Raw genomic sequence first — 13528 nt, 5'->3', positions numbered from 1 at the left:
AACACATCTGATACAGTATGCAAGTGAAGACGTGTGACCATTTGACCTAGTGCACCCAGTTTACTACCTTGTGACACTCTGGTTTCAGTATAGGGAAATTCCTAAAATAGAACGGGAGAGCAGGGTTATTTGTACTGTACCACTTAAATGTAATAAATGTAGCATTGTTAATAGCTTAATGCACTTCATTTTATTCTGAACATGACCAATTTAATCCTCTAGTCTAGCACCTTGCAAAATTTCAGACAGTTTTAGTAACGGTGCACAGGGTTATTTTTGAGTAGTTTTATTTACAATAAATCACATCATACACATATGATTTTATAGTTATATCATTTAATTTTCTGCATTTAGGATACATAAAATGTTAGCTATATATTTCACTAACATTAAAAATGTCACTTCCATCACTGTCATTTCCACTAGAGAATTAATTTAAACACAATACAGAATTTAAGATGTGCTGGATATGACACTGTGGGGACACAGAATTCTCATGACTTTCAGAAAAAAAGACAAAAATCCACAATCTCCTGTGGTGCATCTACATACACTGTAGGGACATTGATTCTGATGTCAAAGCTGTTTGAGGCAACATTTCAAAGCTTCAATCTAAACATTTTCTGAATACATGAGCAAAACCCAAATGTGTTAAAATTATACTCTCCCCTCATCTATCATTCTGTGTTGTAATCGATTACAAATTATTAAAACACATTGGCCTGCTTAATTCATTATTTGATTTATGAACTTGAGGAGCAGCATTCACTGAGAAGAGGTGGGTTTTTTGGACCCCAAAGCAAAGAATCAAATTTGTCCCTGACAGCACCACCCATCTGACTTTCGTCTGTCTTCGTCTTCTCTTTTTCACTAAAAGAAGAAGCTAGTCGACTTGTGAGTTTATGGATCTCATTCACAACAGTCTTAACATCCACTTCATCCCGAGAGGCTTTCCATGTTGCCTCATTAAATGGAAATGTCAGTATGAAGTCGCCGACACGAAAAGGGGGAACGCTTCGGTCCTGAGTTTTATGGTTCCATGGGATGGTTGGGAACTTGTGTTTATGGACATCAGAGAAGGTAACTTGCATACAGGTGATCGCTTTGTGCTGTTACGAGAAGCGAGTTCATCAGATGCCACCTCAGATTTTTGAGAGACAAAAACTATTTGCTTATTAGGAGTATGCTCCTTTTTATATCCACTGGAATTGGATTTTGAATTGCGGTGATTGTGGCACGTAATGTTGCTAGCACAGACTTTCTCAGAGCACAACCAAGTGTCTTCAGGACTTGAAGAGTTCAACACAGATTGACTCCACCTTCTCCTGCCCATCTGAGTTGTATGCAAAGTCTTCGGTAACAAAAACACTGGGGCAATTTTGGGCCGTAAATAATGGCTACCTGAACAACATGCTCTTGTATATCTCTTCCTGTAGTATCCCTTCTGTCTGATACTGTCATTCATCCTGTAGTTCATCAGGTCTATAATGTCATTGATCAGCCCTTTTTTGACTGTTACGTCTGCAGGGCAATCCACTGAAAGCGCGGGACTATAGTTGACTTCTAAAAGCCATGGCTTGAAACTGGCGTCAATGAGGATGTCAAACCCCAACAGCTCAAGACAGTTGGGGCTGGAAGGAACAGTAGGAACGGCTGTGAGCAGAGTTAACGTGATGATATTAGTGATCCTATGCCACAAGAGATGTTCATTGATGCCTTGGTTGTGAAGAAAGCAACGAAATTTGCTCATCGTCCACTTGCATCCACGGCCAACTCGTTCTTTATCTGTAGTGTAGCACAATCCAAACTTATTGATGCTGGTGTTCGTCAGATGAGAGTATAGATTGTCTAAAGAGGCCAGGTTGTATTTTTCTGTCGCGAAACGCACCAAGCCTTCCTGGTGCATGTAAATTACAAGAGGTGAGAAGCTCTTTACGCAGACGTAAATACGCAAATCAAACTTGTATCCTGAAATGAGAAGAGGCTTGCTGATGTATCTCTGTATGATCATTGGAGAGTCATAAGCCAAGTCTTTAATATCATCAAAGAGAAAAATACCTCGTCCTCTTGACAGATCAACTGGTTTACAAATCCAGTACCGAAACTTCCCTCTATCAGCTGTAAAATTCTTGGTGTACACCCCAAGAAACTTTGTGTATTCATTAGGCAAGATGAAAGCAGCTGGGCTGAAGTCATACACCGTTGTGCCGTAAGCACTTTTCATTCTCCTCAAGTATCGTACCAAACAGTCCTTTCGCGTGATGTGGATCGTTTTGGGTTGATGGTTCAGTCTCTGCCAAGGCAAGATGTTTTCATAGTCAGAGCTTCGGAAGGCAGAGGTTCTCCAGTAGAGGTTCCAGTCTCCATCCTCATGCTCCTGTTCGTCATACTCTTCCCATCCACGTTCCAGGAGAACCTCACGTACAACCTGCGGAGCTCCTCCATGGAGTCGGAACACCAGGGGAGCAAAGCCACATTCCTCCTCAGCCATAGAAATCCCAGTGTCTCAAAGAGAAGAAAAACTTTAGTCAAACAAGACAATTCTCTGAATTATGTTTGTAAGTGGAAAAATTACATTACATTATATTGGTGTAAGTGTGCTTACAAACTAGAGAAAGCTCAGATGGAGTGTATGACAGACATGAATGTGTAAGATCCATTTTGAGGGTGTGGGAAAAGCCGCGTCCATTCAAATCAAGCAAGAATACAGCAAACTGGATTTCTGAAATGACAATTGAACTATCTGACTGACATTTTCATTTGTCTGTTGATGACTATGTCAGAGTGTGCTGCAGCAAAGGTTTATTTTTTTAAGTTTACATGTTATACCCTATCAGCCACATTATGCTAACTCACTGAGAAGCGGCATCTTCTATTAAAAAATTGTTGCATCGGCTCCTGTGTGTTTAACTTTCCTTGTGGCACGACCAGAAGCGTGTTGCATTAGTAGTGTGGGAGACCCGGTTTCCGATCCCAAAATTGAATCCAGGGGCCGTCTTACTAGTTAGTTGTCTGAAATGTTGGTCTTTTTCTTTTCAGTCAGTTGCATAAACACATAGATAGGTCTAATATGGAGTGGTGGTGGCGTAGTGGACAAAAGCACATAACTGGTAATCAGAAGGTTGCTGGTTCGATCCCCACAGCCACCACCATTTTGTCCTTGAGTAAGACACTTAATCCAGGTTGCTCCGGGGGGATTGTCCCTGTAATAAGTGCACTGTAAGTCGCTTTGGATAAAAGCGTCTGCTAAATGCATAAATGTAAATGTCTACTTTAAGACTAAAATGTAAGATAAAACACCACTAGGCTAACTTTCATTGACATTCTAAGTTGCCATGGAAATTAACTCTCAGCTGAGCCAATGGGGCTTCAGTTGAGGGCTGAAAGGGGCTTGAGTTGAGACTTTGTTGAAGACTTTGACTTCAACGATGGTAACAAAATGTCATGTGTTTTTATTATTTGGGTTACAATCACTATATGTTTTCATTAGAATCAATTTTGAAGCTCTGTAGTCCTCTAATAAGCAAATATTTACAGCGAATTGAAACTGTATTGGGTGTCCACTGTCAGCCATTTTTTTTAAAGCTGTGCATTGTCTTAATTTTCCCACAATGCAATGCCAATTAGACTCTCTTGCTAAAGACAACTGTGAGCAACAGGCTTTCTGTGGTGTCTTTAGCTAGTCAAACTAATTTTTAGATGCCGTCTTAAGTTAATGGCTATGTTTATGCAACCGGCCCCAGGAAGTAATTGCGTTCACATAATCAGTGATGAGCGTGATTCAGTGGTTGCGTTTTTCCTTCTAACACTACATTTTTACTCCACTGATGGTTAGGTTCAGTTTATTGGTTGGGGGGTACAGTTTAAAAAATATGCATTCCTTTTTACAGTATACGTTTACAATACAGCCTGTACAGGTGAAAACAACTTGCTTTTGGCGCTCCTCTGTTGACATTTGATTTGACAAATTGAGCTCTCTAACGCTTTGACCACTGGGGGCAGTGTTTTGAATATCAGTAAGCACAGACCGATTTAAACTAAAGAAAAGTCAACATAATGTTTCCGATTTCACTGTGAGATCAGTCTGGTGATACTTTAACCATTGAAATAAATGGATTCACAGCATTCTCTAACACAAAGTTAAATCTTAGCATGTAGGTGACACATTGGGTATTTCTGATAAGAACTGTTATAAAACATTTACAAAATTATTTTTTTTTCTCCAGTCTCATTACAAAATACATGAAATCCCCAGCACTGAAGCATTTGTACAAAATCTGCTCTTAATATTTACCTCAGTTTGAGGATATCGAGTACATTATCCTGTAGGTCTACATTCCACTTCCATACCAACTTTTCACAGTGTGTAGGGTGCATTCGCATATAAATCACTCTTACCTGATTGAACTTAGTTACCTGGGAGAACCTCGACACTGAATTCCTGTTAGACAGGTCGGGGCTCCTGTTGTGTCCTCCGCTCTACATCTGTTCATCTTTCGTTACCAGGAGACCGGCGCGGCCTTTGAATAGAAACGCGCTATTCGACCCGCTGACGCGCAGTGTCAGGTTACGCCCAGAGCAGGTGACGTCACAATTTATGATCCAGCGTGAGTCATCGAGATCTTTATATATATTATTCACCTCCAATTCTTACCAATGTGACTCAGTGAAGGAAGTTCAGACATTGTCGAAGCTGTTCTATTTTGCTTGTATTATTAAAACATTTATATAATAATAATAATAATAATAAATCAACGTAGCCGTCGGTTATGTTTATCCTCTGTTCGTGAGTAGCTACAATTAGACAATAGCTAAACCTTAAAGGGATAGTTCACCCAAACATGAAAATACTCTCATTATTTACTCACCTTCGTGCCATGAGTAAATGTGTGAGAATTTTCATATTTGGGTGAACTATCCCTTTAAGGTTTAGCTATTGTCTAATTGTACTCACGAATTGTACTCATTTTCATTTTTGTGAGAAATAACCCTTAAAATGAGCCAGCTTTGTTTTTGCACTCTTTTACAACAGTGGCAAATCCCATCAATTTTCAGTTTTTTGTTTTGTTTTTTAGAAGAAAAAAAATCTTACCTAGTTAGACAAGCTGTTGACATAAAAATTGCCAGTAAAGTACCAATTTTTTTTATTTTATTATTTTATGTTTTTTGCTAAAAATATATATATTATAATAATAATAATAATAGCAACAAAAATGTGGGTTTTAAACTGTATTTAAATGTCCCAAATTTGCCTACCTCATAATAAATGAATAAAAATAATATTTATTTTGATCTAGATTGAATATAAACTTTAAGCATTTCCATTTTAAATTGGGGGTTGACCATTGATTCCTGTATATTAAATGTGGAGATTTTTGCTTAGATTGCTTGTGCTATCAAGTGTTTTATTATTTTTGTCCCCCCATAACACTCATCATAATTTTATCTCCACACTGTGGCAAATGCTTAGACCTAATACAAAAATACAAAAACTGTTTTCATCAAAAATATTTCAACATAATCTAGTGTAACTAAGAAATCCCTGTATGACCAGAACAGATGCTGCCATCTACTGCTCACAACCCAGAGCATTGCAGAACGGTTTTACAGTTGCTTGAGAGCTGCTATAAAATAATTTCTTGCAGGCTGTGAACTGCTAAGTTACACATTAATTAACATAATTTAGAGATATAATTAATGTACGTTTTTTTCTTAAACATTTTAATAAAAGATTTGCATCGTATGAACTCTCAATATCCAAATGTTGTTTTATTTTATTTTACCCATTGCATTGATTCGCTGTTCATTTTCAGCATTTTGTCTTACATACTGTACCTAACAATTTTAATATGCAGTCACTGCGATGCATTTTGAAATAGTAGTGTAATGTATGCACTGACATTTCCATATGGATTTTTGTCATTTTCTCACAACAGATATTCTCATAGTTTGTGCATTTAAGTGCAACATTACAATTTATTTCAAAACAACATGAACATCAGAACTGGGTTTAGTAATATAATGACTCACTCAGAAATAGTTTATGATAAAGATGATGTGATCTTATATGACGTTTTCAGTATAAGATTATCTCAGTAAGTTCCTGTATTGTGCAGATGTGCCCTTTAGACATTGCTTGTAAAAGCTGTAAAATTGTTTTGTTGCCTTGTATGAGTAGGCCTGTGCAGAATACCTATCAATTATAATACTATGGAGTTAAAGCTTATGGCAATGTGTATTTTCCATGTGCATTTTCATATCATTTATATTTTAGGCTTGTAATAATAATAATTATTATTATTTTGTAATTTCATTCATATGAAGGGGTTAAATCTGTTTATAGGAGCAATATAATTAATGCATAATTCTTTTTTTTATGGGTGAGTTCGACCTTTTTATAATCTGGAGCTTATACATTGATTTTTATTATGTAGATTTGGCATACGATATGACACCAATCTTTGATCTGATCTGGTGCTCAGTACAGTAGTCCAATATGAAACTGGCAAAGTTGCTGGTGTAATTTTATTCAAAATCATGATGTTTTTCAGCCATTATTTTATGCTAATTTGCTCCATATACACATAAATCGTTAATACAAGACTATTTACGATCATATTTGATATGATCTCCTAAGCTAAGCTGTTCTAAATGATCACTTTTAGTGGTTAAAGTCAGAGACCAAAAGTATCACTGAATCTGAAGTATTCACAATGCATGAACATTTAACATCTGAGTGTGCTATAAACACAATAAACAGCAGTATTATAGTGGTTCAAGAGCTTTTTATGTAAAGTTATTTTGCATTTTAATGCATATTATACTAAAATTATATTTCATTATTTGAGTACACACTGTAAAATGTAATAAGTTGACTTTATTAAATAGTGAGGAAACCAATTGCCTTAAATAAATCAAGTAAATATACTTCTTTGGCTCAAGTAAAGTGGACTATTCCTAGAACGAAATAAGTACATTTACTGCAAAAGAAGTACATTTACTTAGATTTATTAAGGCAATCGGTTTACATGCTTTTTTTATGTAAGGTTAACTAGTTATTTTGCAGTGCATTTCAGTTACATTACGAATTAAACGGTGCTAATAAAATGTGTAATTGCTACATCAGAATACAGGAATTTAACTCAACACTCAAAAATACTGTAAAAATAGTCTTTCAAATAAAATATTTACATTCTACATGCTGAAATACAAATTAGAAACATAACATCAACCATGTACTTAAAAATGTGTCTGGCTAACAACATATTTTTCATTCATATTTTCACGTATTTTAACATATTTTTCATCTTTGAGGTCAGTCTTCTCTGAATTAAACACGTAAATCATTTGTTCGGTTGGTTGCTTGTACTCTTTGTACTCGACAAATAGGTAAGTTACCATGGTTACGGCCAGAAGAGTTAAAATAATGTAAATCTTGGTAGACAAGCAGATGTATGTGCTGTAAGCGAAGGCTATTACAAAACCAAGTGACTCCCACATGCGGTAGTTGGCAAATGCAGCTTCTTTGTGATCAGCAAAGAGAATACCATACAGTGCTGCAATGCAATACAAATAAAATATAACTTTAATTATAAGGAAATGTAAAAATAATGCAAATAATCCATATATTTATAACATAAAGCACTCACCATTGGTTTGTGTTTGCCACACAGCATCTGCCATGCCCCACAGGGCAGAAAACACAAAAAATACAGGCAGCTGGTCTGGATGAGGCTTCCAGTACAGCAGACCCAAAATACAGCCCAGATTTATCAGTGCAGCTGTGAAAGTCAAGAAAGACAGAATTAACATAAAATCCAGCAACCATATTTAACGTCAACCTGTTCTTGCCTTACCCAAGCAAAAGAGGGGAATTCTTCCAGTGTATGCTGCCAGTCTCCCAAAAGCAAATGAGCACAAGGAGTTTACAGCACCGAAGCAGATCATGACAAAGCCAACATAATGTATTCCTAACGCACATGTCACATAGTTCTGCAGAGGGAAGAGGGTCACAAACATATTAAAGGAATAGTTCAGCCAAATTCTGTCATAATTTACTCACCATCATGCTGTCTTAAACCTAAAAGACTTTCTTCCAAGGAATACACTCAATAAGAAGTTATTTTGTTTCGAGGTTCAATCAAGGGTTTCAGTGAACAACTATCATCAGTCTGTTTCTCACCAGTGTTGGGAAAGTTACTTTGAAACACACTTTCCAAGCTACAATCTACTCTCTAAACAGCTGTGGCTCTGGTGGTTGAGCGGGTTGGCCACTAAACACAAGGTTGGTGGTTTGATTCCCGGCCCACACGACTCCACATGCCGAAGTGTCCTTGGGCAAGACATTGAACCCCAAGTTGCTCCCAATGGCAGACTAGCGCCTCGCATGGCAGCTCTGCTGTCATTGGTGTGTGAGTGTGAATGTGTGTGTGAATGGGTGAATGAGACGCAGTGTAAAGTGCTTTGAATACCTCTAAGGTTAAAAAGGCGCTATATAAGTGCAGACCATTTAAACTTAAAGTGGTTAAACTACACTCAAGCTGCTTTTTAGTTAGCTACATAACAAGTTACTAACAAAAAGCAGCAAACTAAACGTCTAGGTTACGTATGTAACCACCGTTCCCCGATGGAGGGAACGAGACGTTGTGTCAGAGAAGCGACACTAGGGGTCTCTCTTGAGCGCCGATATTCACCTCTGAACTATGAAAAAAGGCCAGTGAGAGTTGGCAGCCAGTATTTGCATGTCCCACCCCCGGACATATGGGTATTTAAGTGGCGCAAATACGGGAGTTCATTCAGGATTTTTCTGAGGAGCCGGAAATGGTCCGGCCACAACGGTGGCTCGGCTCAGCGACGTGGCAGGGGAGAAACAACGTCTTGTTCCCTCCATCGGGGAACGGAGGTTACATACGTAACCTAGACGTTCCCCTTATGTCGCTCTCTCCACGTTGTGTCAGAGAAGTGACACTAGGGGTCCACTTAAAAAGTGCCATGTGCTGAGCCGTGTACGTGAACTGCCGATACAGGAGCGAGCAGGTATTCTTACGTGCCGGACGGCCAACTGTATCAGGCTGCACGTACCCTTCCCCAATGCCCCATTTAAGCCATCAGACTGCTTATCGTTACCCTGGAGGGGGGAACAAGGTGATGGCCGACCAACCTGGGAACGGGCCAGCCTGGCTGGGCCTCTTTTCTCTCTATGTTTCTCGCATAGAGCAACTACGGCCGGGGCCCTTACACGCATTGAGGGAAGGGGGTCTTAGCCCTTTTTTTTAGGGCGGAGAAGACCCTGTGGAGGCCACACCTACCCAGCAGGGGAGGCAAAGTTTTAGTGGCAAATACATCAGATGGCCTAACTTAGGACCTATGTGGAAAAGTTGGTGCGGTGGTAGACCCAACCCCGTAGGGGGTGGATAGCGAACAGCACGGCGACCGAGGCAGCTGTAACTGCCTAAGGGAGACACGGGGTCCGCTCGTGAGGGGACAGTACCGTGGCATTTCACACAGGGGGAGTCCGAACAGGAGGCCTTACCTGTGGAGCACCTATATCAGTACAGGGTAGCTTGAGGTACCCACAGTGGCTTGGGTCGGCGAGTTCCTCCGCTGAACTGCGGACCAACGAGGGCTAGGGATGAGTCAACCAGCGGCCCAAAGATGGGATCTCCTGGGAATGGAGGCGCACTGTTTTCCCTTGGTTAGAGGGAAAGGGCGCTAGGCGCAAGCGGTTCACCCAGTCAGATCGTCAGCGTGCTACCGAGTTCTACGGGCTCGGACCTGAGAAACCTCTTCAGGGCAAGGGAAACAGCCAGCAGCTCTAGGCAGTTGATGTGCCAGCTCAGCGGGCCTCGGTTCCACCGGCCTGCGGCTGCGCGCCCGTTGCACACGGCGCCCCAACCCAGTTTTGAGGCATCGGCCGTAACCACAACACGTCGGGACACCTGCTGCCTTTACATGTTTTTTGATCTCAAAGGGTTGGACCCTATTGACTTGCATTGTATGCACCTACAGAGCTCAGATATTCTTCTACAAATCTTCCTTTGTGTTCAGCAGAAGAAAGTAAGTCATAAACATCTGGGATGGCATGAGTGTGAGTAAATGATGAGAGTGATGAGAATTTTCACTTTTGGGTGAAATGTTCCTTTAAATAAGCGACCATGGAAGCCTTTAAAATTGCTCCTTATGTGTTCCACAGAATAAAGAAAGTCATGCAGATTTTTAATCACAAGTGGGTGAGTAAATGGTGACAGTTTTTTGAATTTTTGGGTGAATCATTCCTTTAAGCTCATACTTCAGAAGAAGAATTGATGTTCACAGCTTCTGTACCTTTGTATATTCGCCAGCAAGAAAGCTTTGTTCAAACCCACTGTATATGGTCAATGGAATGAGCAGCAACAATTTGGGGTTTCTCATGAGTTTAAAGGTGGACAGGATGGTGCTACAAAAGGATACATTGCCCTTGTTTTTCCGAAATTCTCTGGCCAGATCGCGGTCTATGTTGTCCAGAAGCAGAGCAACAAATATTATGGCCAGAAGCCCCACACCTACATGAACCAAAAAACTATTGGTTAGACAGTTTTTACTGGAATTGAAACTAGAAACTTTTACAATTTGTGAGAAAAATGTGAGTGGACTTGCAACAAATTCCTTCCAAATAGTAAAGCTAGACATTTTGTGAATTATTTCATTCATAACGTCAAAGAAAAAGCCTATTCTTATTCTTAAAATAATCTTTGTAAGAGATACAGAAAATAACATTTATATTTCACAACATAATATGAGCTAGTCTGGCCACAAATACGAGTCATTATTGCCTACCAATGTAGCAGCCTAATAGTATATCCACTAGGCGTTTTTCTGGACGGGTTGTGTTTCCAGTGGTGGTAAAATTCTCAATGCATAACCCCGCTCCACAGTACTGCAAGTTCTCCTCTGGGATTTCAGCTATAAATACAGATTAACGTTCAGAGCACTTAAAACAGAGACCAGTTGATTACAGCATTGCATTGAATGCAGCTCTACCTATGTTAGAGTCCTGTCCAAATATCAGAGATGACATGAGGTTGCCCCACACTGTCGAAGTCTGGAAAATGAAGAAGAAGACACCAAAGTACTGGTTTATGATGTCCTGGCTTTTCTTGTTGAGTTTCTGGCCTTGCATGTTGCCACTTATTGTGAGATAAGTGCATTTTGCTGACCAAAGTGGTGAACCTCCAAAACCCAGAATGGCCGAGGTGGACATCAGGCTTGCCCTGCAGAGAAAATATTGAAAAACACAGAAAACTGTTTAAATGCACTGCAGATATAATAATAGCCTGAAATTCCGGAACTTTTTATTAAAGGGGCAATTATTCATACACTGTTGTGTTGGCCAAAACACAAAAGGAGATGTTAGGCAGAATGCAAGCTTAGGTCACCATTCACTTAAATATTTTTCGAATTTGCTTGGCGAATATCTTCATCTTTTTCTATTTCTTTTGCCAGGGTCAGCTGTACAGCTTTTGAAATAAATAATTTGGCAACAAAGTGACCTTGAACTACCTTGTAGCTGTGCATTAATAAACAAAATTCCCCTCAAAACACCTTTGAACATCTGTCTACCAATCAGAAAAAAGAATTCAACTACGCTGTGGAATAAGCACTTACAATGGAAGTCTATCTGGCGAACGTACCATGTTGCCCATAGACTGCTATTGTAAGTGCATTGATAACGCATTATTTTTGCTTGTTAAGTTTTACCTTGTATTTAATGCAGAATATTTTTATTAGGCCCTGAGATTTGAGCAAGCTGTGTCTCACATTTGCACAATATACTGTGTGTTCTGAACTTGATCTGTTGCTGAACAAAGCAGCAATGTTGCAAAAGGCCAAGATATGAACGCACCAGCCTGGCGATAGGTTTCCAAAGGAATATGCCACATAACATCCCATGGAAATAACGATGGTCCATTTGCAGCCCAGATTTTTGATCATTATGGGAGGCAGAAACATCGAGGACAGTATAATGGCTCCATAGATCACACTAAGTGATATAACGCCCATTCCATCCTCTGCATTCAGACTGCTCTGTAATGTACAAGATTATAGTGTTTATCCATTAAAAATCTGAAAAATATTAAATAAAAAAAAAAAAAAAAAGATTTACCCATTTCAGATGAATAAAATGTCATCAAATTTGTCATTTTGTCAAATGTCAATGTCATTTTTAACAAACGAAAATGAATAAATGTAAAATATTTACTTTTTTCCATTTTATTTTATTATAGGTTGTTCAATTAGTTCAATTTGATGGAATATTGTTATTAAATTGAAATGCATACATTTATAATTATTTTTCAATTCAAGATTCAAGTGAACAAATCAATACCAATAACATTCAATTGTGCACCAAATAAGCATAACTTAATTGAGTTTGTAAAATATCATGTTGTCCTGTATCATTTCGGTTGGTCATTTTTAAGCAAAGCAAGTGAGGAATGTTACAGCACTAATAATACACTTTATGAACGGCAATATTCATATTTGTTACCTGTAAACTTTGTAGCCCTCCATATGCCGTAAATAAGAGCAAAAATCCAAAAGAAACCACAAGGACATTTTTGGTATCACGGGTTATCATTTTTGCAGGTCTCAAATCCCTTGAATGTCTCAAAAGAGAGAAATTCCTCCAGTAAAGGTGCAGAAAGTCCTGTTAAAATGTTTATGGATCATAGACTGTCTCACATCCAATTAATAAAGAGCTAATATAGCAAAGCTCGTGTTGTAGGGCAAAGTTCAGTGTATCGTAGTCATAAAGGCTTTCAGTGTTTGGATGACTAAAGCTTGGTCAGTGAAATCCCTTATCTTTCACTAAAACATGTTTTTCTCACAGGTTGCCTTACGAGCTTTAAGGTTGAACAAGCACAAGATCTGTGAGATGGAAAATGCATTTTATTTGAAATGAAAACATTGACATAAGGTAAAATATGAATGATTTTAGTGTTTGAACCTTGAGATTGTTATTGTCAGGTGATTGTTCTTATGATATTAGCGAGTTTATAGTTTTATCATACTCATCTCTCATGTGAAACTGGACATCTGTAAATGTAGACAGGCTAGCCAAGGAAGACATGTGCTGCATGTTTTAACTGTAAATTAAAATGACAGGTTTTATGGCTCATGCATATTTCATCCTTTCTAAATTTTAAATTTTCATCCACACAAGGAGAGACTTTGACTGGCTGTCTTGTAATTGTTAAGCATTTTGTCATATTCTCAAATGATAGCAGTGAAATGCTTTTTTCTGCAAACTTTCACGCTGTTTCTATGGAGTGAGCAGGACAATGTCTGTTCGCTGCAATATCATATTGCATTCAAAGTGACTCACAAAAACTTACTGCTGGTTTCACTGAAGCAACCTGAACTTAAGCATTTTGTCTAAGGGCACAATTGTGATAGTTCACTGATCGACCCTTGCAATCTTTCAGTTACTAGCCCAGATCTTAATATACACTGGAAACAGTAAAAATCTGCAATTGTTCATTCAAGCATG

At 38.7% G+C, this 13528-nt stretch overlaps 2 protein-coding genes across 3 annotated transcripts; both read right to left on the bottom strand.

The window, feature by feature from the left end:
- Nucleotides 1-340: 340 nt before the first annotated feature.
- Nucleotides 341-4482, bottom strand: ttll2 (tubulin tyrosine ligase-like family, member 2). The gene is given in 3 exon segments (XM_052099061.1): nucleotides 341-1069; nucleotides 1072-2505; nucleotides 2606-4482. Coding segments are annotated over 3 exon segments (1815 nt in total). The 5' UTR covers nucleotides 2661-4482; the 3' UTR covers nucleotides 341-743.
- Nucleotides 4483-6525: 2043 nt separating this feature from the next.
- On the bottom strand, nucleotides 6526-12751 carry LOC127624344 (protein unc-93 homolog A-like). Of its 2 annotated transcripts, XM_052099132.1 has the most exons (8): nucleotides 12527-12751; nucleotides 11882-12063; nucleotides 11020-11249; nucleotides 10816-10941; nucleotides 10324-10541; nucleotides 7857-7992; nucleotides 7650-7781; nucleotides 6526-7556 (listed from the first exon to the last, which is right to left on the bottom strand). In XM_052099132.1, the coding sequence occupies exons 1-8, from the start codon at nucleotides 12614-12616 to the stop codon at nucleotides 7240-7242; spliced, it is 1431 nt and encodes a 476-aa protein (XP_051955092.1). In that variant the 5' UTR covers nucleotides 12617-12751; the 3' UTR covers nucleotides 6526-7239. The 2 variants fall into 2 exon arrangements, with proteins under 2 accessions (XP_051955092.1, XP_051955093.1); XM_052099133.1 differs by lacking the exons at nucleotides 11882-12063; nucleotides 12527-12751 and adding an exon at nucleotides 11356-11465.
- Nucleotides 12752-13528: the final 777 nt, after the last annotated feature.

This window comes from Xyrauchen texanus, chromosome 30, assembly GCF_025860055.1.
Source record: "Xyrauchen texanus isolate HMW12.3.18 chromosome 30, RBS_HiC_50CHRs, whole genome shotgun sequence".
Taxonomy (NCBI): Eukaryota; Metazoa; Chordata; class Actinopteri; order Cypriniformes; family Catostomidae; genus Xyrauchen; species Xyrauchen texanus.
Note: the sequence above shows the minus strand (reverse complement) of the source record. Positions and strands in the feature narration are given on the sequence as shown.

Coding starts and splice junctions, on each gene's coding strand:
- LOC127624344 (XM_052099132.1), bottom strand. CDS start 12,616: ATGATAACCCGTGATACCAAAAATGTCCTTGTGGTTTCTTTTGGATTT. Junction 10,542..10,815: donor ACTATTAGGCTGCTACATTG/GTAGGCAATAAT, acceptor TGGTTCATGTAG/GTGTGGGGCTTCTGGCCATA. Junction 7,782..7,856: donor AATTCCCCTCTTTTGCTTGG/GTAAGGCAAGAA, acceptor TGACTTTCACAG/CTGCACTGATAAATCTGGGC.